The sequence below is a fragment of the Procambarus clarkii genome, chromosome 43 (genome assembly GCF_040958095.1).
Source record: "Procambarus clarkii isolate CNS0578487 chromosome 43, FALCON_Pclarkii_2.0, whole genome shotgun sequence".
NCBI classification, from domain to species: Eukaryota; Metazoa; Arthropoda; class Malacostraca; order Decapoda; family Cambaridae; genus Procambarus; species Procambarus clarkii.
In genome coordinates, this window is record NC_091192.1 from 18,890,044 (window position 1) to 18,915,876 (window position 25,833).

The following is a 25,833-nucleotide window of genomic DNA, read 5'->3' on the forward strand; positions in this document are numbered from 1 at the left end:
TGCAGCTGTCTTCGAACTGGCTTGAGGAGGGTGTGGAGGAGCTAGGTTCCGGTCCCGTGCCTTGGTGCCTTGGCATCTCGGGCGTCGACTGATAGTATAAGTTGCATGCACCGATTCTGAAGGAAGCGGTGTTTCTGTTCTTTGCTTCTCGCCTTGCGTGCCGCCGGGCAGTGCTCGTCCACTCTTTGGAATTTGCTTGGGCCCTTGCTCGTAGATTTTCATCCCATTTTTGACCTTTGCTGTTTGCAGTCGGTGGTGGAAGGGTTGTGCCAAAGCTCGAGGTTACTTCAGTAGTCATAAGCCAGGGGTGCCAGATTCGTGGCCGGCCCCTCCTGCAGAGCTGTCAATGTCTGGTCGGCGCAGTGCTCGCTTTGAGCATCGGTTGGGCTCTTGTAAGGGTTGTCGGCCTTTTTGGGATTTGCTCCATTGATGGGGCAATGGGGGGTAGGCTTGCGCTGTTTGCTTTTGCCTGGTCCCACGATTTGTGGGCGTATCGGGGCATTTTCTCAGGCCTGCGGTGGCATTGAGTGGCTCCTTCTTCGGGGAAATTCAGGGCTGGCAGGGTGGGCCTCTTTCCCTGTTCTCTGTCACCAGGTCATCCTGGAGTGGGTAAGCTTGTGCGTGGTCAAAATGACAGCATCTGTCAGGCGGGGGGGGGGGGGTTTCCCGTCTGTTTCCAGTTCCGAAACGGGACTGTGCAGACCTGAAGTTCACTCTGGACCTGTCCTGTCTGGACCCTTCGGTCTTTTACCCTTCCTTGTGGATGACTACTGTCCCAGGTCCAGCTGCTTTGAAGCCGGGTGCTTGGATGGTGTCCCTGAACCTCCAGGACAAGTATTGGCATATGTCCCGATTCTTCCGAGGTTCAGGGACTGGTTCGGTTTTTGACATGGCGCGGCGAGCTTACCACTTTCGTTGCTTTCCATTTGGCTTGAATCTTGCACCTCGCATTTTCACATGCCATACCCGGGCCGTAGTGACCCATTTGCATTTGTTAAGGGTTCGAGTTCTGCCTTACCTCGACGACTGGTTGGTCAGGGTTTCCAGCCGGTCATCACATCTGCTCACCAGGGATTTGATTCTTTCCCTGCTTGCCAGGTTTGGGTTCTTGGTGAACTGGAGGAAGTCCCATTTGGTTGCCTTTCAGGTTCGGGCTTTTCTTGTTGGCATTGGCCTCTTGGGGGTCGGGTTGGGGAGCTTCATGCTCTCCTCTGGTGCAGGGGTTTATTCTTTTGGTCCTGGTTATCTTGAGGTTATCTTGAGATGATTTCGGGGCTTTTAGTGTCCCCGCGGCCCGGTCCTCGACCAGGCCTCCACCCCCAGGAAGCAGCCCGTGACAGCTGACTAACTCCCAGGTACCTATTTACTGCTAGGTAACAGGGGCATTCAGGGTGAAAGAAACTTTGCCCATTTGTTTCTGCCTCGTGCGGGAATCGAACCCGCGCCACAGAATTACGAGTCCTGCGCGCTATCCACCAGGCTACGAGGCCCCCTGGTGGTCGGTTTGTTTGCTTGCAGCCATCTTTCTTTTCTGGTGAAGAATGAGACTGCTGCTTTTCAGAGGGGTCCTTGGGTTGTTGATGCTTGGTTGGTTCGACCAGGGGTGCATCATGTGTTGTGTCCGGTTACGGTTCTTCGCCATTACTTGCGCACCACGGCCTCCATGGCAAGGGATGCTCTTTGAGTCCTGGTTTCCCGTCTTCCCTGTTCCAGGGTGTGGGTCTTCCAGGTCATCCACAGGATTATTTGGTTCAGCCAGCCTGCGGTCTATCCCCGTGCCCACGACATTTGTAAGTTAACGGCTTTGGCTGTTGTCTTTGAAAATATGTCCTGAGCTGACATTCGGGCACGGGGCTTTTGGAGGTCGAACATGGTCCTGGCCGCACTGTACCTCGTTAATGTTCCTGGCCCTTTTCGAGCGTGTGTAGCCTTGGGTCGCAGGTTGCAGCCAGCTGTCTCGACTTAAAGTTGAAGAGTGAGTGGCAGCTGCCTCCCGGGTAAGTTACTCTTTTCCTTTATCTTTGGTTGGGTAGCTTCGGGGAGCTGAATGGGCTCTCCACAGAAAACCAGCATTGAATGTAATGAAACGCCATTTTCTGGGTGAGACCCGGAGACTGCCGGCATCTCTTACTCCCCTCGGTCTGCATTTATTTTCATATTTTTTATATTCAGCCTCTGAACTGGGGTTGGGTAGCAGGCTTGGGAGGTCTGGGACCCCACCCCCCAGCCCCCTTTTCCCTCCTGAGAAGAGGGAAGTTGCACAGACAACAGCTGGCGACTTCATACTTGTTTGCTTGTTTTCCGATTTGGACTTCTGTTTGCTCATTCAGCCTTCGGTTAGCAAATTTCACCAGCTGTAGTTTGTTTTGGGTTTTTCCTACCTTTCTGGGTGCCTGACCTAGTAGATGGCAGATATGCTTTCAACTACACGGAGTTTTTTTTTTTTTTATATAGGCCATTGCTCCTCGTTCCTCACTGAGGGGGCTAGGATTTGGCGGTGGCCCTTGGTAGGCCTAGAACTACATCGATTGACTGTTGCCACGGTCTAATATACACATCAGCCCGGTATAGCTCCGGGAAGCCTCCGGGTCTCCCCCAGAAAATGTTTCATTACTTTCAACGCTGGTTCTATGAACATTTTGGCAGTCTATATATTTCTCAACATTCCTCATTTAGTTTTCAGCATAAATAAAAATAATATATGGAAATGTATGCACATTATCAGTTTGTTAATGTGAAAAGAAATCAAGCATTCATACTTTTCTGGTAGGTAATATGTAAAGCTTAAGATATGGAAACTATACAACTACCGCATATTCCAGTTTTTGTTTCACAAGGTCGTGAACAATTTCTTTAATATTTTGCTATCCGTGTATTTAAAAGCAATTCCGAGATTGAGAAGCATAGCATAGGTTCCTCTCAATGTTCTTTGTGGTCCTTGGGTAATAGTTTGCTATCTTGAAACTCCCCTAGATCTCTCTTTATCAGAGTGCTTTAATGCCTTTTCACATAATTTGTAGGTTATATTGGGCCTATTTTCTCCTATTCCACATTCCATAAATATGGTATTTATTCACAGTATAATCTAAGTGCTACTCTCTACACTTTTGTCCAGGTGTTCTTGAAAGGCATGACAAGCGTTTAAATTTAACTTCCCTGGTAGCTTGGCATCATCGGCAAACATATTCATATAATTCTCTAGTATTTCTGGTAGATCATCTATATATATACAATGAACATTACTGGGGCTAGAATAGAACCCTATGGTATTCCATTAGTAACATTTCTGTAGTCTGATATAATGCCTCTTGATTACCACCCTCCTTTTTCCTGTCAGAAAATTTTCATCTGTGTCAGTAGAGTTTTCACTATTCCAGCATGTTCCAGTTTCCAGAATCAATTTCCTAAGTGTAATTTCTTAATTGTAATTACAGAATGAGAGCCGTGTTTGTCTTGTCCCATCTTCCCAGCACTCTTATTCATATAACTCTTTGAAACTACTGAGGGTTTTGGCCTTGCCACCATCTCACTTAACTTGTTCCAATTCTCTACTACTGTTTGCAAAAGTGAATGTTCTTTTATGTCTTTTGCAGCTTTGTTTATTTAGCTTTAAATCTATGACCTCTTGTTCTTGATGTTCCAGGTTTCAAGAATTCTTTTGTTAATTTTGTTGATTCCTATTACTGTTTTGTGTGTACTATAGTGATCAAATTACATCCTTTTCTTCTATCGTGTGTGTGTGTATGTGTACATGTAGGTTTACATACATAAAATATGGATATGTGTGTGTGTAGTGTATTTACAGAGGTGTAATAATAGAGCATTACAACACTAACAAGTAATGCAATTCCAGGAGAAGATGCTGATCGATATAGAAACCAGGATCCTAACTTCAGCAAGCGTTCAGCTATCAAGCAAGTAGCCTCTGGACGCTTTGGTGTTACTGCATCTTATCTTGCCAATGCTGATGATTTGCAAATTAAGATGGCTCAAGGAGCCAAGCCTGGAGAAGGTGGTGAACTGCCTGGGTATAAGGTTAGTATTTTAAAAGGGAAAATAGATTAAGTTAACCTTAATAATCCATTTCAATAATAGAGGAATATATTTATCTGTCTGAGGTTGGAGGGCAGACACTTGCAGTTAGCCTTGCAGACTTTTCCATGGTAATTTTTGATTGTATGGGGAGTGTCATAGAGGGAATCAGGGTTGACTGACACATGAGAGAGAATGGAAAGGATATAGTGTGGGGGAGGAAGAGAAGATGGGAGGAAGGGGGAGAGAACAGGAGAGAGAGAGAGAGAGAGAGAGAGAGAGAGAGAACAGGAGAGAGAGAGAGAACAGGAGATAGGGAGACACACCCAGAGAGAGCCCAGGCATCCTGGGTTCCCTATCTAGTAATTCTATATTATATTATTAATTTTCAGAAAGGCTGCAAAGCCCATATTGCATAAAATTTTCTGACAATTCTAACCTTAACACTTTCGCGCTTTCCGCAAAGGTCACTCAGCCAACCGAATGTGCGCGCAGCGTTTTTATCGCTTAAGCGTAAAAACAAAAATGTGTATACTCTTTTTACTCTTCTGACCTTAGTTCTCATGCTACGTATTTCATTTTGGTACCAACGTGTTCGCAATAAAATTCTCTAGAAGAACATCAGTAAAAAAAGTCACGAAACGTATAGGGATACCAGCACCAAATAAATAACTACGAAGATGACTCGCCGTGAGCGCCCATCAGCAACAAAATGTTTTTACTCTTGGGATTGTAATCACCTCCACACTTATTCTACAGCGTTAATTTTGGTATCAATGGACTCGCAATGAAATTCCCAACACGGTGATATGAATATAAGCGTAGAATAATGATGCGGCCCGCCCGCAAGAGTGTGGGAAGTGGTGAAATTGTTACCCGGTATCGGTGACGGGACGACGCACGGCGCTTTGAAAGTTTATACTTATTTCACTCTCATGACATTAATTTTCTATGTACGTCATTCATTTTTGTGTCAATGTGTTCGCAATAGAATGTTCTATGTGCCCATAGGTAAAAAATATCAACAAAGCGTAAGTTAGAATAGCGCCAAATATAAAACAACGCTGGAACATATCAGTGAGCGTCAAACACACACGAAATGTTTTTACTTTTGTTATGTTTGTCAAGTTTATACTTGTTGCACACAGTTATTTTTGGTTGTATATTGATCGGAATAAAATTCCCTAAACAGACATATGCATATAATACATGATATGGGGGAAGCATTACCAGTATAAACGGCTAAAGTCACCCACCTGCAACCCGTTTGGGACAAAATACCATTTGATCGAAGTTATCCACACCTTTCATGAACTTATTGTACCATGCAGCCTAGTGGTGAGAAAGAGAGCCTCATAGCGCGCAGTTTGAAACAAACCCAAAGTAAATCAGATAAAAATTGAATTTTATACAAATATTTTAAAAGAGGACTCAACTTTATGTCCACTATGCGTTAGCGTTAGACGAAACGGGACGCGCCGGCGCGTCCAGATAGCGCGAAAGTGTTAATTAATATAGTACACATAATGCAGTGCAATATTTAGCTCAATTTATTTATTTATTTATTTATTTATGCATATACAAGAATGTACATAAGGAATGTGAGGATACAAATATGGTAATTACAGTCTTGTAAAGCCACTAGCACGCGCAGCGTTTCGGGCAGGTCCTTAATCTAAGAAAATTTTAAGGAGGTAAATACTTGCAAAATTTATAGACAAAAAAATGCTAACAGTTACATGAAATGAAAAAAAAGATGAGAGAAAATTGTAGGTACAGTATATTAAAGCACATAGGTAGCTAAGATTGATTGCAATGACAGCTTGAATGGTAGTTGACAAAAATTGGTAGTCACAATACAGCATATGGCTAGCACATAAAAGAAGACAGCAATGAACACAATGATAAGGTTGTTTGATATTACATAAAAATTAGGAGATTGGGTAACACTAGGTACAGAGCAAATTTAAAGCTCAGTGTAGGAAACTAAGAAGATGAAGTTAGGTACTTTTTGGTTTTGCTTTTAAATAAGGCAAAAGTTTTACAGTTTTTCAATTCACTAGGGAGTGAGTTCCATAGACTAGGTCCCTTAATTTGCATAGAGTGTTTACACAGATTAAGTTTGACCCTGGGGATATCAAAGAGAGATTTATTTCTGGTGTGGTGATAATGGGTCCTATTACATTTGTCCAGGGAGAGTTTCAGAGCATGGTTTGCATTTAAGAACAGGGTTTTGTAAATGTAGTTGACACAAGAGAATGTGTGGAGGGAGTTAATATTTAGCAAGTTTAGGGATTTAAACAAGGGAGCTGAGTGTTGTCTGAAAGCAGAGTTAGTTATTATTCTGATAGCAGATTTTTGCTGTGTGATGATGGGCTTAAGGTGGTTTGCAGTGGTAGACCCCCATGCACAGATACCATAATTAAGATAGGGGTAGATTAGTGCATAATATAGTGAGAGGAGAGCAGAGTTAGGAACATAATATCTGATTTTGGAGAGTATACCAACTGTCTTAGAGACTTTCTTAGTTATGTGATGAATGTGGGTGCTGAAGTTGAGTCTCTTGTCTAGGAATAGGCCAAGAAACTTGCCATCATTTTTATTACTGATGTTAATGTTGTCTATCTGTAGCTGAATTGCATTTGATGATTTGCTTCCAAATAAGATGTAGTAAGTCTTTTCGATGTTTAATGTTAGTTTGTTCGTTGACATCCATAAGTGGACTTTTTTTAATTCATTATTCACAACATTATTTAGTGTATGTGGGTTGAGGTTTGAATAGATAAGACTAACCAGTTAACACTAGTGCAATTACCTAAGTATAGTTATAGGTTGAGAGCTATGCTCGTGGAGTCCTGTCTTCCCAACACACTGTCATATAACGCTCTGAAACTACTGACGTTTTTGGCCTCCACTACTTCATTTAATTTATTCCAGCCATCTACCACTGTTTGCAAAACAAAACTGAAATATTTTTTGGGCAGCTTTGTTTCCTTAGCTTGAAACGTGTTCTTGATGTTGCCAGTTTCAGCAATTCCTCTGTCAATATGGCCATTTTCCATTATTATTTTGTAAGTGGTGATCATATCTTCTGTCTTCTATATTTTAGCTTTGGCATATTAACATTTCTAGCCTCTTCATAACTCGTCTTTCAGTTCTGGAAGCCATTTTGTAGCATGCCTTTGCACCTATTCCAGTTTATTGATGTTTTTGAAATATGGTGTGTAATTACCTAAGTGGGTAATTACACACCATATTTCAAAAAGAACATCAATAAGTGTGTGTGTAGTCTGGTACTTACCATTCTAAGGAAACTAGCATTTATTAAGAAATTATAAGTATTGTACCTGCAAATGAGAGGATAAAGTATTAAAATGTATACTGTATTACTCTTACTGTACAAGATTGAAACATAACATATTCTCATTGTATATTAATAAAACGATGCTATACCATAACATACATGTTATTGGATGTAATGGTTTGAACATAAAGATTTAATACCTGTAGTAGGAACCACTATGTTAATTATATGATTTGATTCATTTGATTTGTATATAAGAAGATATGCACCATAAATGTACATATACTTCAAGTGTAAACATGGCAAAACCCATTGATTTGGGACGGCATGACTGCAGAAGGTTGATGTTTAATTAAAGTGGTGGGGTCAGAAAGCTTGATCCAAAAGCAAAAGTTCGATGGTACAGCTAGGTGACAACACACACACACTCAATACAGTGTAATGTTATACATTACATTGTATCATTGTCAATGATAACATCATTGATAATGATAGTTATCCATAGTTATCCATCATTATCAATGCATTATTCAGTAAATTTAATATAATTTACTGAATAATAATGTTAATTTTATTTCCTTAGGTTACTGAAGGCATTGCTAAAACTCGACACTCTGTTGCTGGAGTAGGTCTGATCTCTCCGCCTCCTCATCATGATATCTACAGCATTGAGGACTTGGCTGAGCTTATTTACGATCTAAAATGTGCTAATCCAAATGCCCGAATCTCTGTCAAGCTTGTGTCTGAAGTTGGTGTTGGTGTGGTGGCATCCGGAGTGGCAAAGGTGAGAAGCTTTCTTAATTTTTTTCATGATAAAAGTTATAAGTTCAATAGTTATTTTTAATATAGTGATGATTTTGGGAATAAGGATTTTTGCATTTTAATATCTATGGCAGAGACATCGGGGAAGGATTCAAAACTGTACTCCTCATCCCACCCTGTGAATGAGCACATAACAAACACTAAACTGGCACAGGTGACATGTCACACCAATCAGCTGAATCAAAGAACAGTAACTGAGAGAGAGCATCCAGAGGGTTCTGGTGCAGACTAAGTTCCAATAAGCATGGGAATCATGGGGGCACGAAGTACAGGGGTCCCACTGGGAAAATGAAGCACTGAGCTTGCTACTACTATTTCACACTAAGGGCAATTTCCACACGGAAAACCCATGGCCAATATCCCAGGGCCATCACAAGAGCAATGAGAAGTGGGAGTGGGGCACAACATAGCACTACTTATATTAAGAGTCTTAAAGCAAAAGTACCCCAAGAACAAAGGGAATCCATGAACTGAACATTTAAATTTGATTGTGGGTTTTAATTTGTGAATATTTTTGCAAAATGTATCCCCAGTGCAAAAAGAAGGACCACCATCTAGATTTTATTTATATTTGAATAGTACTAGACAAATTAAGAATGTAAATACTTTATAATTTTTTTGTTTATAAAATTAGTTTTTATACAGCACTTGTAATGCACAGTATGTTCAGTACAGTACCGCTTTATTTTAGGGAAAAGCGGAGCACATCACCATCTCTGGTCATGACGGCGGTACTGGTGCTAGCAGCTGGACGGGGATCAAGAGTGCTGGTCTGCCGTGGGAGCTTGGGATATCAGAAACTCACCAGACACTTGTGCTGAATAACCTTAGGTCTCGGATTGTTTTGCAAGCTGATGGACAAATTCGCTGTGGTTAGTCAATTGCTTAATAATTTCTGTTGATATAATGTCACTTTTAACTATATTTATAGCAAGTTGTTACATCTCTAATGCTTACTAAAATTTCTATATAATAGGAAAACTGCTAATAGTAATAGTATTCTTATAACTCTGAATTTTGTTTGAAACATGAATCCATCACATTATGTTTAGCAGTTGGTTTTAAATTACAGATCATGTGGTAACATATTAATGTCTCAAATGAAATTATTGAATTTCATTTAATTTCGCTAAATCCGCTACTAGGCTAAAAATTCTAGGTCAGTTGCACTAACATCACACACAATACGTTTTTGAGAGTGATTAGGAATCAAATCTCCAGTTTTATGGAGAATGATGAACTTGACAACTCAGGTCAACATGGATTAAGAGCAGGAAGTTTCTTTCACAATTACTCAATCACTATGACAAAATCACAGAAGCATTAGAAGAAAAGCAAAATGCAGATGTTGTATACATAGACTTTGTAAAGTCATTTGATAAGTGTGGTCAAACTGAATGTGAAGATTAACACTCAAATAAAATAATGTCCAACTGCAGTGAAAGCTCTGTACTACAGGGCACATTCCTGGCACCACTGTTTTTCTCATATACATATCAGATATAGACAAAAATACAAGTCACAGCTTTGAGTCATCCTTTGCAGATGATACAAAAATCAACCTAAAAATTTCTTCCAGCTTGTGTCCCAGCATTTTATGGAAGACCTTGTCAAAGGCATTTTGTCACTCTCAAGTGGGGTGCAGTTTTTCCAGCTCTCCTAAAGCCTCGTCTTAGTGACTATTATGTATATAACTGTCAGGTTTTCAGGTTCGATTTTCTCCCTTCAGATTCACTCTGTTATAAAGCTTGTCATCTCCAGATGATCCTCCATTTTTAGTCTGTATTCGCCTAACTGTGTGTGTGTGGGGATTGAACTCAAGCTCTTGGTCTTGGATATGAAGTAAAAATTGTATGGTAGCATTCTCTTAACTTTGATGAAGCTTCAAATGCATGTGAAGTAGAACGGGTAAAAACGGATAAATCTAAGCGCCAGATGGTCAAGAAAACTACATGTATGTAGTGTTCTATTAAAAAATTAAAAGGAATGTATGCAAGATTAGAAGTGATAGAAGTAAGCAATGGCAAATGGAAGGTGTAGGATGGCACTGGATGACACAAAAATGAAGTACAGGATAGTAGAATGAATTAAGAGCTTGACAGCTCCTGGTTATAGACAAAATTATGGTTGATCTGACACACACAAGAATATACATGTGTAGTTAAAGGGGAATAATGATGGATATAAGCTTAAACGTGTGGAAAGAGAGGGTTAATAAACAAAGTTCTATGGTGCCATAACATGAATAGAAAAGGCTAGGGCATTAATTTACTGGAAGACTTGTCATACCTTCCTCATCAGAGAAAAGCTCCTTCATGAAGGTGGAGGGTAGGGGTAAGGGGGTATAAGGCATCAAAATACTGTATATAGTTAGAATTATCATGCAATATATGCTAACAAAACACTTGTCATCTAGGACTGGATGTTGTGATTGCTGGCATGTTGGGAGCTGATGAGTTTGGCTTCAGCACTGCACCGCTTATTGTCATGGGCTGCACCATGATGCGAAAATGTCACCTCAACACCTGTCCAGTTGGCATTGCAACTCAGGATCCTGCCCTTAGGAAGAAATTTGAGGGCAAACCAGAACATGTAGTCAATTATTTGTTCTTGTTGGCCGAAGAGGTAACGGGTTGCTTTTACTTCTGTTATTTACCACTTCACTATTATTTATTTAACTTCTTGTTATTTATAACTTCTTGTTATTTATTGTTATTTACCTGGGCTGAAGATATGATGACCAAACCACACATCAGAAGATGGAGAATCGACGACGTTTCGGTCTGTCCTGGACCATTATCAAGTCATGTTTGAGGCACGACTTAATAATGGTCCAGGATGGACCTAAACGTCGTCGTTTCCATCTTCTGGTGTGTGGTTTGGTTGTCTGGTTATTTGTTTCAGCCACATTATTGTAGCTTATTCTCAGCAACCAATACAAACCATCATCTGAGAAATGTCAAAGGAATGAGTCCAACAAGAACTCATTTTCTTGTAATTTCTTTGTGTTCAATTTTCTCCATCTTTGTGCTCAGATTATCTAGTACTGTATTTTTGGGTAAGACACTTGGTGCTTCCTGCAGTCATCTTACCAAGATTTCTCCATACTCTAGGTCACACTAGTTGTTGGAATTCTATTTAGCATAATGAAGCCCAGTGCCAGCACCTGGCCTCCCTCACAAAGGCACCAAGGGCAAATGAAATTGTCATTTCATGGGGAAGGCATCCAGGAAGTCAGCAAAGCTTTGCAGATAACTGCTGGGTTCACAAGCCTCAAAGCCGCAAAATTGCCAAAGAACTCCCCAAATAATTCAAATGATAAAAAATAATTCACTCAAAACTAGCTCAAACCTTTTAGCACTGATTGCTGCCACCAGGTGGTCTGGAGCTCAGTCCTCTGCCACCTCACCAGCCAATTCTGTTGCTGATGTTGCCCAGTGCATTATAGTGGGTCATAGTGCTTCTCAACTAAGTGCCAGCCATCTTATGACTTATCCTGTGGAGGTCATTTGCTTGTATATTGTTCCAATATAGTATTAGCTTCAAGACAGTGTTCTCTATCCGAGGTGTTTTTGGGCTTGGCTTTTTGTGCTCTGAACTGCATGCATCCAGCAGTTACGGATCATTTTACTCCTGTGGTTAGGCCTGTGGTTGGAGTGTTTAAGTCAGTTCTGCTGGGGTTCACTTGGGGCTCACAGCTTTGTTTATATGGCATGCTATGGTTGCCATTTGCAACCCTGGTCCATTGGGCTATTTTTGGTTTCTGTTCTTTCGGTGAGTTTCCCCAGTGCCTGGGAGCATCTGTCTGGCATATTACCGGCAGGCCCTTGGCATTTCCCCCCCCCCACTCCCCACAGGTCTCTGACAAGGTTAATTATGTGAAATGGATTGCCTATCAAGCTTGCTCTCACCAGTCAAGAGTTTTAAGGATGTTCATTACCTTTGGTACATGATGATCATTTTTTCTGCCTCTACCTTGCTGCCTGTTGGGTTGGCAAAGCTTATGATCCTGTATCTTGTGTGGTTTGTTTCCCCACCAGTTCTGGCTCTTTCCTAATCCTGCTTGAGATGGAGGCATTTCATGAAGCTGCAGGTTTATGGCCTTGGTTTGTCAGAGTTCAGCATTTGCAGCTTTGTGCTTACTGTAGCTGGATGCCCTGGAATTACCCCATTTGGTGTTTAGGGACCCGGGACTGGATGTGTTGGTGATCTGCACCTTGGTTTATAATTCACCTTGGGTTCACCTTGGTCTGATTTAGATTCCCATTACTATTTTGTACGTAGTGATCATATTGCCTCTTTTTTTTCTTCTGTCTCCTAGTTTTAGCATATTTAATGCCTCTCGCCTCTCCTCGTGAGTCTTGACTTTCGGTTCCGGGATCCATTTAGTTGCACATCTTTGCACCTTTTCCAGTTTGTTGATTTGCTTCTTAAGATATGGGCACCATACAAGCACTGCATATTGTAGCTGTGGTCTAACAAAGGTTGTGTGGATCAGTCCAGCAAAGTACCTCACTGGTTAACTTTCTTGGATATTTGTTAACCTCTGACCTTCTCATGAGCTTTATGCTCCTCATGAGCTGTCTTGGTCACTAGACAATCCTTGATTTTTCTCTCCTTCCCCATGGTTCCTGTCTGCTCTCTCCTCCTGCAAGGTTCCCGTCTGCTCTCTCTCTCCTCCCCTCAAGGTTCCCGTCTGCTCTCTCTCTCTCTCCTCCCCCCAAGGTTCCCGTCTGCTCTCTCTCTCTCTCTCTCCTCCCCCAAGGTTCCTGTCTGCTATTTTGGTTTGCTTGAACTGTGGGGGGGGGGGGGTTTCAATGTGGTCCTGGGCTCTTTGGGGCTAGTCACTTCGGGTGACTCGTCTACTGAGTTCTCAGGGTTTGGCTCTCCTGGCGGTTCACGTCCAGGAGGTTGTCCAACGTCCTGGCAGATGAGCTGTCTCGTTTCCTTCTTTCCACTTAATGGACGGTCGATGCTGATTCCTTCCGTCGGCTGTGCCAGACGTTCAGGACTCCGGACGTGGATCTCTTTGCGTCGGTGTGGTCGAGGTGTCTCCAGTTATACGTGGCGACATTCCCCGATTGCGAAGCCGTTGGGGTCAATGCCTTCAGGCAAGACTGGGCGAGGTGGGGTTACCTGTACCTCTTTCCCTCGGTTCAGCTGTTGCTGCAGGTCCTGGCTCGCTTGGAGACTTACCAGGGACGAGTTGTCCTTCTGGCTCCTTGGTGGCCGGCCCAGCCTTGGTTTCAGGCCCTGCTTGCTCGGTGTTCAAACCCGAGGGTCTTCCTGCGGCTCCGCCTCTTTCTGCAGATCGGTCCAGCCTGGCACGAGGCTGATTCGGTCTTCTCCTTGAGTCTTCGTGTCTACAGTTTTTGGCTCGGGTTTACCATCACTTGTATGTTGCGTAGATGGTTACGTTGTTGGTCTTCCACCTGCGTGCTTCGTCTCAGCGACAGTATGAGGTTTCCTGGCGGTCCTTCCAGTTCGCCCTATCACTGCGTAGGTATTCCTCGGTCTCTGATAGGGCTGTTCTGTCCTTTCTCTCTTGGTATTTCCAGGACCATCATTTTATTCCGAATACTGTTACCTCGTATTGTGCAGCATTGGCAGAGCTGCTTCAGCTTGTTTTTGGTGTTGTTGATACTTCTGCATCGTTCCGCAAGCTGTCTCCGGCATTGTTTCACCTCTGGCCTGCTCATGCGTCTCTGGAGCCGTCTTGGTCTTTGGCCCGGGTGCTCTTGTTTCCATCTTCTCCACGGTTTGGTGTGGCCCCTTCCGTTCGGATTGTTTTTCTAAAGCTCTTTTCCTGTTGGCATTGGCCTCTGGGGGTTGGGTTGGGGAGCTTCATGCTCTCCTCCGGCGCAGAGGTTTCTGCTCCTTCGGTCCTGGTGGTCGTTTTGTTCGGCTGCAGCCGTCTCCTCCTTTTCTGGCGAAGAATGAAACGGGTGCATTTCGGAGGAGGCCATGGGTTGTTGATGCTTGGTTGGTCAGGCTGCCAGTGCGTCATGTGTTGTCCGGTTGCGACTCTGCCGTTATTTGTGCGTCATGGCTTCAGTGGGCGGGGATGCGCTTTGGGTTGACCTGGTTTCCCTTCTTCCCTGTTCCCGGGCTCGGATCTCCCAGATTGTCTGCCAGGTTATTAAGTCTAGCCGGCCTGAGGTTTATTCCCGTGCCCACAGCATGCATAAGTTTGCTGCTTTGGCTGCTGTCTTTAGCAACATATCTTGGGTTGACATTCAGGCGTGGGGTTTTGGAGGTCGAACAAGGTCCTGGCTGCTCGCTACTTGGTGAATATTCCGGGGCCAAGTAGGGTCTGCGTTGCCCTGGGTCGGCGGTTGCAGCCAGTTATCTCGACTTAGAGTCGAGGAGTGAGGATGAACCGCCTCCCGGGTAAACGGCCTGTTTTTCCTTATCTCTGGGTAGTTAGCTCCAAGGAGCCGACGGGGCTCCCCCCAGAAAACCAGTGCTGAATGTAAAGAAACGCCATTTTCTGGGCGAGTCCCGGAGGCTTCCCTTCATCCTTCCCTCCCTCTGGTCGGCGGTGTTTTTCACACTTTTTGACATCCAGCCTAAGAACTGTAGGTTGGGTTGCCGGCAGATGGGTCTAGGGCTCCCCCTTCCCCCTCCCAGGAAGGGGGGGGGTGAGTTGTGCAGACAACGGTGCGGCGACATGATGATGCATGCTCGTTTGCTAATTTCCGTTTGGGGAGTTCTGTCCACCTGTTCGGCTTTTGGTCGCAATGCTTTTACTAGAATAGGGGTTTGTTTTGGGGTGCCTACCTATCTGGGTGCCTATCCCGGTTGATGGCAGACATAGAATGCTCCCAACCACGGGGGTGGGGGGGGGGGGTCTATAGGCCATTGCGCCTCGTGCCTCTTTAGAGGGAGGCCAGGTTCTGGTTTGTGGTCCCCGGTAGGCAAGAACTCCATGCATTGACTGATGCCAAAAAGATATACAGTACATATCCATTCAGCCTGGATTGCTCCGGGGAGCCTCCGGGACTCGCCCAGAAAATGGTGTTTCATTACATTGAACGCGCTTTTTTTTTTTTTTTTTTTTTTTTTTAAAAGCATTTTCTTGCTGGCTCTTTCCTTAAGTTGTTTGGTTTGTGAGCATCATGTTCTCTGGAGGCAGGGGTTCTTCTCATTTAGCCATAGTGGACATTTTTCTTTGTTTTCAACAGTGTTTCTGGCAAAGAACATGTCAGTGGGCTTCTGATTGGGCTCGTTGTTTATTAATGGTCAGTTGATATGGCTTGATAACGTACATCATTTGTTCTATCTGATGGTGGCAGTTCATAGCTACCTGCGTGCCACAGGCTCTGCTTTCTGAGTTGATCCTGTTTCCTTGGTTCCCTATTCCCAGGCTCATATTTCGGGTTGTTTGCAATGTCTAATCTTGCCAGCCCGTGGTTAACTGCCGGGCCATGACATTTGCAAATACAGTACTGAATGCTACTCTCATTGTGGTCATTTCTAATACTATATGCCTTGGGCAGATATTTGACCTCGGGGAATTTTTGGCAGTTAAACTGGGTCATGGTGATCAGGTATTTAGTCAGTGTCTGACCCTCATCGGTCCTGTGTTGCTCTGGGCACATGTCCCAGCTGATGATCTTTCCTTCTAATTAGTGTCTTTTGCTTCTCCTTTCTTTCAAGTCCCTCATTTTTCTGTGGTTGGCAAGTTAAGTTTTAGTCTGTGTTTTTCCTGCCCGAAACGCTTTGCGTAATAGTGGCTTTAGGCATTATATGTACTAGCTCTATCTATAAATCCATCAACTTTTGTATTTCACCTTGTATGTATGTACTTTACCTGAATAAATATTTGTATTTGTAATCATTTGGGCAGGAGTGCGAGGCTTTAAGCATTGTGAACTCAGCAGCTTTTGTAAAGCTTTGCTGACTTTCTGGATGCATTTCTGGTGAAATGGCAGAATGTCATTGGCTTTTTGTGTGTGTGTATGAGGAGGCCAGGTTCTGGCTCCAATCTCCAGAAGGCCAAGGAGAACTCCAGCAACTGAAATGTGTAGTATGGAGCAATTACAGGGAGCCAATAAGGAGCTTCTCCAGAAAGAGGCAATCATTACATTCAGTGCTAGATTTTTAGAGCATCTGCCAGGAAACTTATAACATGATAGTTATCATTTGCATCGAATAAACAATGATATATATGAAAAGTTAAAATCCAAGTCAGCAAGTACCGGATATTCATTTGGGGGTAGATAAATATTTTAAAATCATAAGGCTATTAGAAAAGGTAAATGAGAAGAGTAAGGGAAAATAGCAAACTTCCATAATGAAGAATATAGTTTAGGTTATTCAGTCTTTTAATTGTTGATCATATTCTGTACTATTCACTATTTTAATAGGTACGTGAACTCATGGCATCATTGGGTGTTCGAAAGTTTCAAGACCTCGTCGGGCGCACTGACCTACTTCGTGTACGAGATTCCTGTTCATCAAAAGCCAAACTTTTGGACTTATCCCACATACTGAAAAATGCACTGCACATGAGACCTGGAGTTAACATTGTGGGAGGATCTGTAAAACAGGTATATCAATACATTATTTTGTCTACATTATTTTCTAATTGTTCCTAAGTTATGAACATCTTGTCATGTATGTGCTTTTCATCTGAACCAAGATTAACAGTCTAAACATTTGTATTCCCATTTTGTTCCAGGAGTTTGGGCTGGAATCTCATCTTGATCAACAGATTTTGAAGGAAGCAGAGCAAGTGCTCAATGGCACCAGTGACAATGTAACCATTAACACTACAATTGATAATGAAGTTCGTGCCTTTGGATCAACACTCTCATATCACATTGCCTTGTAAGTCAAGTATTATATTATTCACTGTCAAATTTTAAACCATGTTGAAAATGTCTCTCTAAAATAATGTTGATTACATAGACATGGTAATCATTTTTTCTTAGCCCTTTTTGAAAATAGAACATTGTTCTTGTTTTCCAGAAAATATGGAGAAGATGGACTCCCAGATAACAGTATTCAAATCAGCCTCGCAGGATCTGCTGGTCAGAGCTTCTGTGCTTTCCTCGCCAAGGGTGTTTCCGTCACTCTTGAGGGAGATGCTAATGACTACGTTGCAAAGGTTGGCAGTTTTACTTGAAATTCTCTTATTTATACAGTATACATGTACTGTTCTGTAATTTGCCAGAAAGAAATACAGTTGGCAAAGTTTGAAATATCATATAACATTTACCCTCAATTTACTAAGGCAATTGACAATGAAAATCATACAATTGAAGGTTATACTGTGTAGGATGGAAAAGATACATTTCAGGGACTTGCCAAATTCCCATTATTTTCCAATCCTATCTCAAGAAAACATATTAAGTACAAACCAAATCCCAGCACTAATGCTATGCAGTACTGTACTGTAAATTAACTTGAGAACAGGTACTCGTTAATGTTTAATAATAATATACTGTAGAGACGAGGTTCGTGGGAAATCATTGGGGGTCAAACAGCTTCCACCTTGTCACTTGCAGTCATTTGATATCATTCTAGTATTTACTGAATGTCACTGAGCCACATAGCTTTTTAATTTTGCTTAATTCTTCTTTGTTGTGCATGTGCTGCGGTTGTGTTGCAGAGTATTGTACGGCTGCCTAAGTGAGGCAGCAGTCGCATTCTCATGTTGATGATTTTAAATTTGTCTAAAACCTATATTTCATTTTGTCTCTTCAGAAATTTATTTTTGGGTATAGGATAATGTACAAGTTTGGGAGGTGCTGTGAAATAAGAAGAATGTAAAATAAATTCAAGTTCATAAATATGTCAAAGTAGTAGTAGTAATCGTGAATCTGACGTATTCTATCAGCACTTGTGACTGCTTGACGGTAGTGTGCGAGACATCACTATACCGTCCAATTGGCCTGGAGAGTAGAGTGGTGGTCTCGCTTCAATTTCTGGCTCTTGGCCATTCAACTTCACCCAAGAATGAACCTTTTTATGGTGGTTCTTTTATTTTTTGTTTTTACCAGTGCCATGTTCTGTTGGATCCAGTCATTGTTACCTTGGCCTACTAGTCTATTCTGTGGTGGGCTTGAGCCATTTCTTTCACATTAGCTTCATTTCCAGATGGGATTTTTCTCTTGGCATTCTCTTACTCTTCACAACATAAGGAAAACTAATCTTAACTCTCTTTTATTTTGTATTTAAAGACTTTATGAACTTTATTTAACAATACTGTACTGTGTATGTTGCATGATTATACTTTTAATTCTCAGGGACTATCTGGAGGTGAGGTAGTGATTTACCCACAGAGAAATTTACCTGAAGACTATAAAACTGAAGAGAATATCATTGTGGGTAACGTGTGCCTGTATGGAGCGTCCAGTGGCTCGGCATTCTTCAGAGGAGTGGGTGCAGAGAGATTCTGTGTTCGTAATTCTGGAGCTGTAGCTGTTGTTGAGGTTAGTAGGAATTGCTTGCGATAGACAGCATTGTTTTTGTAATCTGTGAAAAGATCTATGCTTGCAATTATAATAAGTGTTTCAAAGACTTGATTGCTAATTGTCTTAACTATTATTAATTGGGTTCTTACATAGGCATTTATATAATAATTGTAGAATAGATGCATTATTTTCAGAGTATGATCATTTATGTTGTGAAGATGAGATATTCTTAACCTTTTGACTGAGACATAATTATTTTGGCTGTATCTAAGGTTGAACAGATAAATACAGATAAATACAATAATTAAGTATAATCATTGTTTGACTGAAATTGGCAAATGAAAACATTTATATACAAAATAAGCTCTTGTAAATCGGTTCCAAAATACTTGCATACAGTACATTTCTCGTACACAATACAGAGTAATGTACAATATAGCACCTTAATTCATAAACCTTAATTTGTAAATAAAAAGTGGAAATATGTGAGGTGTAAGGATAAGTCTTGAAGGTAGCATAATTGTCGATTGTTAGCACTATCACTAATGGTCAGATTTGATTCCATTATAAACCGATGGCAACATTTATTGAGTCCATGTGCCGGCTTTCAATGTTAGAGGACAGGACCAAACATTACACAATTAGACAACTTTTCTATAAACATGGATGAAGGCCACACATTGATACCCAGGCACATCTTTGTCATTGACTGCTATTGTTTAACACAGCCAAAGAATTAATGGTATTAGAAAATTTTCCCTTGATTGTGCAGCTATGTAGTGATTTATTATTGTAAGATTCATTTCTTACTGTAGTGTTCATTACAGTGCACACGGAAATCACACACATGTCGGGAAGTAGGAATAAATATTGAGGGTTGTACACTGTATGGGCTCACTGTTTATTCTTTACAGTATTTGATCGTTGTTTGGAACTTTTGTAGGGTGTTGGAGACCATGGGTGTGAGTACATGACTGGTGGACGTGTACTGATTCTTGGACAAACTGGGCGCAACTTTGCTGCTGGAATGTCTGGAGGCATTGCTTATGTGTTGGACCCCAATGGTGAATTTCCAAGGTGTGTGCATGTGTTGTTGTTTTTATTTTACTTCTTTACCTCATTTAGTAGTTATCTTTTAATCAGGTATAGTACTGAGAATGGGTTCACTTGCACATAAATTAATTTCTAGGTATATATTACTTCATGAAGTTGGTTTACATTGCAGTATTATATTGCAGAATTTTCCAGGAATTGCCATACTCATTTTTTATAGCAAATAGTGATGTACTGTATCACAAGAAATATCTTTTTGCATGTATGTTTAGAATTCAATAATGCTATTGCTTATTATTTCCTCTATGTACCAGTAAGTGCAATGCACAGACTGTGGAACTTCTTCCTCTCAAGCTGTCTGATGATCTGACATTTGTTGAGGATCTCTTGAGGCAGTTCCATGACAAGACGGGCTCACGGGTGGCTGAAGCCTTGCTAATGGACTGGCCTGCTCAAGCCAGCAAGTTTGTGAAGGTAAACTTCTCTGTTTTATCATTGTCATTTCTATCCCTCACAAAATTTAGCCTTCACATAATGTCTGCTTTGTGAATGGGCAAAGAAATTAAGATTCAGTTTTTAGTGTTTCATCTTAGAATTCTCAATAGTAGTAATGGGTTGAGAGGAAAGCTGCGGTGTGAAATAACATGTCTTGTTAGTAAGACATTTGAGTACTTGCATGGGATGGAATGACCGCTTCCAGCTGGCAAGAGCTATATATTAGAAAATTATGTAAACTAGAATAATATTTATGATCTAAACTAAACTAGATAAACTAGAATAATATGAGAAATTTATGATTCAATTACCAATAAGACGGTATTATTAATACTGCTATTTAAAGTACATCGGATTGGAATATAATAATGAAGTCTTCTTACTGATGGTCGAGGACCATTTGAGTCAAAGGAATTTAATAAATTGTAGCAAATAATATAAGTGAATAGTGATTTGAAAACTATGCTTAAAATGGAGATGTTCAAAAGTCTCTCCACGACTAAACACAGTGAAACTTGTAAAATAAAATAAATAAATGTTTATTTAGGTAAGGTACATACATACAAGAAATTTTTACAAAGATTGGTGGACTTATAGATAGAGCTAGTACATACAATGCCTAAAGCCACTATTACGCAAAGCGTTTCGGGCACTTGTTACTCTTTAATAAGTTGTACAAATCATAGGTAAGGAAACAAATGTAGGCAATGTAGGGCAAGGAAGTAGCAAGCAGACTACCAGAAGAATAACACTGACACACAGCTGGAGCACAACATAAACACAGGAAATGTGCAAACTAAATGGCACAAAACACAAACATGAAGCAGAAAATTAAACAAAATCATTGCAATGGTCCTGCATGGAATGAAACATGCCAAAAATAGCCAACACCACTTATCTGAAAGCATGAAGGTGAATGTTGGTGCAGCATAGAGGTGCAACTCTGGCTGCAACAGGCAAGTGAATGAGATATTTTTGCTAGTAAGGATCCTGAGTGACCTGACCTGCCATTCAGTGGCAGTTATGTGCATCACAGTTGGAATACTTACCCCGCACAAATGATTGTTTGCCTTTCACTTCTTGGCATTACTTTTTTCTTGTTTTGATGCACTTACACTTTCTAATGGGTGGTTTACTCTTTTGGTTTATTCTTCAGTTCCCAAGCCCTCCCCACCTCGTAAAGAGAGCCATGTTCTGATCCTTGCCCCTGGTAGGCTCTAGTAAAATATTCAGTTATTTAATTATTTTGTCATTATTAAATGATGCTGTGGGCACAAGCTGCACAGTTTTGCTGTGAGCTGGTGCAGCCTGCAGTCCCATGGTTGCCCTCTCAACAATGATTCCCTCACACCCAGGAGAGGTGTCCAGAATTCTTTTCCAAGATGGCATCTGTTTACTGGAGACCTGAGGAAGTGGATGTGAGCACTGTGTATATCTTGAGCTACACCTAAAGTAAACCTGTCCCTGTGCATATTGAAGGGTTAAAGCTTGGCAGCCCCCATGCCATAGCTGTGGGAAGCTGAGTGGCCTATCAGAAAGGGCTTTTTATTACATTGAACACTTGATTTCTTTGGTACAGAAACCTGATTTCTTATGTTGCAGATAAGTGCCTTGACTGGTGCCAAATAATTCTTTGGCTTTTCACAGGAATATGCTTCAGTGTGTGATGCGGTCTGTAGGCGTTAAGTGCACTTCACACTTTACCGAATAAGGACTGTCATTATCTGCAAGCACCAAGTTTTTGATGTGCAAGGTCTTCAATGTGTGTCATTGCTGTCCTTGTTCCTCCCAAGGGTGGTTCCATTGTGTCACTGAAATGTGTAATTACTCAAGTGTAGTTACAGGAAGAGAGCCAAACTCATGGTGTCCCATCTTCCTATTACTGTCATATGATGCTTTGAAACTTCTGACGATTTTGGCATCCACCACCACCTCACTTGTTCCAACCATCTACCACTGTATGGTATTTGCAAAAGAGAAAAGGCACCAGAGCCAAGTCATAATCCTGTATGGTGCAGAGCATCAAGATGATGAAGGGCCAAGGGAAATGTGACTCAGGGCCCCATGTTATTTAGGAATTTGCAGCCTTGAGAATATTCTCTTAGAAATCTTAACAGCTCCTATCAGAACCTGAGGGTTCTTCCTGTGGTTCTGGCTATTGTTGGCAAGGTGTTGTTCCAGGATGCTTATCTCATTGCAGCATTCTGATGTTTCTGTCTTTGGGTCCTGCAGCCTTGTGGTTAAAAGTCTTGAGTCAGTTACTAGTTTTCCCTTGTGTGCAGTATTTCTGCCATAGTATGCTGAGAGAATACTTTCCTCTGTCCTCTTGTTGAGGTTCCAGGATGGTGAAGCTGAGAGAACATGCTCAGAAATACAGCATAGTGTAATAAAATGCCTCTTATCAAGTGGTCATCAATAACTTCCCAGACCCTTCCTTATTCTCTTGTGTGGGATGTGGTAATCTCCTTTCTGGTCTGCTTAACAGTGAATGGCTCACTTCACCTGGACTATTGGGCCTGATGGTTTGGGGTAAGATAGCAGATTAAATGTGCTATGTAGTTCGCAATTTGATGTTTTCTGAATTTGGTAATTTAATAAACTAACATGTTTGTAGGAGGAGGATTGCTGTGTTTTACAGCTTTTGCTTTGTTGTGTGAGGTTTGCCTCAGCTCAAAGTTGATTTTCAATTCTTACACACTCAACATCCCTTTCAAGAAAACAAGATAGATTCTTTGGAATGGTGCTTACTGCTGGCAATCACAGATAGTCCCAGGAGCTTGACATGTGTAATCTGGCTCTGTAGTATTAGTGCCATAAGCTGAAAGAAGCTGCTGAGGACTGCCCAGAATGAGGGGTTTCATTTCATTGAATGCTCTTATTTTTTTTATCATTGTAAGATTTTCATGAACATTTAATTTTTATAACAAGAATCAGCCTTCTTTTTTGATAACCTTTTTTTCATTCCAAGCAATACAGTGCAAACCACTTCTAATCCTGGAATTCTGGGAAAATACTATTTAAATTCATTAATAAATATTCTAATATAGTTTGGTACTAATAAGTATACATGTTATGCAGGTGTTCCCGTATGAGTATCAACGAGCTTTGAGACATCTTGCCGAGAAGGAAGCAGCAGCACAAACGACTCCTGAAAAGGCCAAGGTGGAAATGAAGCCTGAGCCAGTCATTTGTGATATCGAAGAATCTGTTGCTGATGCTACCATGGAAAAGAAACGGCTAGAAAAGATTCTTGACAAAACAAGGTAAGATGGTTTGTGAAATTATAAATATTTGTTGCATAAAAGTAGTAAATTAATTAAAAAGCAGTCAATATTTAATGGCCTTGTCATTAAATATTGTGCACACCATTTAGGCTGAAATTGTTTTGGCTTACTTTAGAATGTCTTGGGGCCTTAAGAGCTTGATACGTAAGCTTTCATTCAATTTTTAAGACTAGGTTTTCTTTACAGTGCTTCTCATGGGACTTCAGTGCAAGCAACATTTGCAGTCTCTATAAAATATTGCCACCCAGGCTTGACCCCCCACCACATCCTGTTCACCTCACAATCTCTCATAACACAATAAACTAAAAAGTGTAGCATTGTTATTGATTCACACTTTTGATTTACCTCATGACCCACTGATCCATTCATATATATGTATGTATGTAATGTATGTATGTATATATGTATATATGTATATATACCTTGAGGTTACCTTGAGGTGCTTCCGGGGCTTAGCGTCCCCGTGGCCCGGTCGTCGACCAGGCCTCCTGGTTGCTGGACTGATCAACCAGGCTGTTGGACGCAGCTGCTCGCAGCCTGACGTATGAGTCACAGCCTGGTTGATCAGGTATCCTTTGGAGGTGCTTATCCAGTTCTCTCTTGAACACTGTGAGGGGTCGGCCAGTTATGCCCCTTAGGTGTAGCGGAAGCGTGTTGAACAGTCTCGGACCTCTGATGTTGACAGAGTTCTCTCTCGGAGTACCTGTTACACCTCTGCTTTTCAACGGGGGTATTCTGCACATCCTGCCATGTCTTCTGGTCTCATTTGATGTTATTTCTGTGTTCAGGTTTGGGACCAGTCCCTCTAATATTTTCCATACATGTATATATGTATATAAAATACACACACACACATTATACTGTATATAATAATTTATTTATTTTGAAACCAGTGGAATAACACAATTCTGGCATAAACCGTTAGCCATATAACCGTTAACCAACTACGACAATGGGTGGACTCAAGATCATTTACAACCCTCCATTAAATGACAGAAGACCCAGATTGGAGTTCGATAAGAGACAACATGGCAACCATTAATATAATAGAGAGCAGCAGCTTCAGTTACCTGCAGGAATGGATCCAGACTCTTAATCATGGGTTACTTCAACCACGAAAAGATAGATTGGGATAATGGGGAACCACATGGATATGTAAACTCTTGGAAGTGGCAATAAGAAACTTTGAGCCAATATGTCGAGGGACCCACAAGAATGAGAAACAATGACGATCCAGCTAGACATGACCCGATATTCACCTTGAATGAGTGAATAAGGGAACTCAAATTTGAAGCCCCCATGGGAATGAGTGACCACAGTGTATTGACATTATTGATGGCATATTGAGGTGGAGGTAGGGATAACGTATCCAAGGAAAGGATCGGAAATAAAAAGCCTAAATTACCGGAGAGGAAGATATGACAAGATGAGGAACTTGGAACTTCCTAATGGAAATACCATGAGAAATGGAACTCGGAGAAAAAAATGGATGAGATATGATGGAATATGTCAACCAGAAGTGCCAGGAAGCTGCAGACAGGTTTATCCCGGCCCAAAAGTGGAAAACTGAAATGCAACAGAAGAACCCCATGGTTCAATCAGGAATGTATGGTAGTGAAGCAATTGAGTACAAGAACATGGAGAAACTACAGGAATAACAGAACACCAGTGAGTAGTGATAGATACCAAAGGGCCAGAAATGAGTACCTCAAAGTGAGGAGAGAAGCAGTCAATATGAAAATGACATTGTGAGTAAAGCCAAGACCCAACCAAAACTGCTCCACAGCTACATCAGGAGGAAAACAGCAGTGAAGAAGCAAGTGATGAAACTTAGAAAAGGGGAGAACAGATACACACAGAGTGACAATTTGGTGTATGAAGAACTCGACAATGGATTCCAGGACATCTTCACAATAGAACAGGGAGAAGCCCCTGCACTAAATGAGGAGGCAAACCAAGAAACCTTGGAGGAATTTCAGCTCATTAGTGATGAAGTCAAAAGGAATCTGTTGGAGCTAAATGTGACAAAGGCTGTTGGGCCTGACAGAATCTCTCCATGGATACTAAAAGAAGGGTGCAGAAGCAATAAGTGTGCCACACTCTGTGGTATATAACAGGTTACTGGAAATGAGAGACGTACTGGAAAGCTGGAAGATGGCTAATGTAGTCCCAATATACAAAAAGGGTGACAGGCAAGAGGCACTGAACTACAGGCCAGATTCCCTAATCATGCAAGGTGATGGAAAAGATTGTGAGGAAAGATTTGTAGAACATCTGGAGGGAAAGAGCTTTGTAACACACCACCAACATGGGTTCAGGGATGGTAAATCTTGCCTCACAGGCTTAATAGAAGTCTATGAACAGACGACAAATATTAGGCAAGAAAGAGAAGGGTGGGCAGGCTGCATTTTCTTGGACTGTT

General features: G+C 41.5%; 1 protein-coding gene across 2 annotated transcripts in view; it reads left to right on the forward strand.

Moving 5' to 3' along the window:
* LOC123755771 (uncharacterized) overlaps window positions 1–25,833 on the forward strand; it is a gene marked incomplete at its 3' end in the record, with an annotated part of 249,077 nt that overhangs the window by 217,663 nt on the left and 5,581 nt on the right. For both annotated transcript variants that reach the window (XM_069300074.1, XM_069300075.1), the window contains 11 exon segments: window positions 3,854–4,035; window positions 7,920–8,120; window positions 8,850–9,030; window positions 10,575–10,783; window positions 16,528–16,710; window positions 16,842–16,990; window positions 17,132–17,270; window positions 18,412–18,597; window positions 19,523–19,656; window positions 19,947–20,106; window positions 23,206–23,390. In XM_069300074.1, coding sequence (XP_069156175.1) covers window positions 3,854–4,035; window positions 7,920–8,120; window positions 8,850–9,030; window positions 10,575–10,783; window positions 16,528–16,710; window positions 16,842–16,990; window positions 17,132–17,270; window positions 18,412–18,597; window positions 19,523–19,656; window positions 19,947–20,106; window positions 23,206–23,390 — 1,909 coding nt within the window.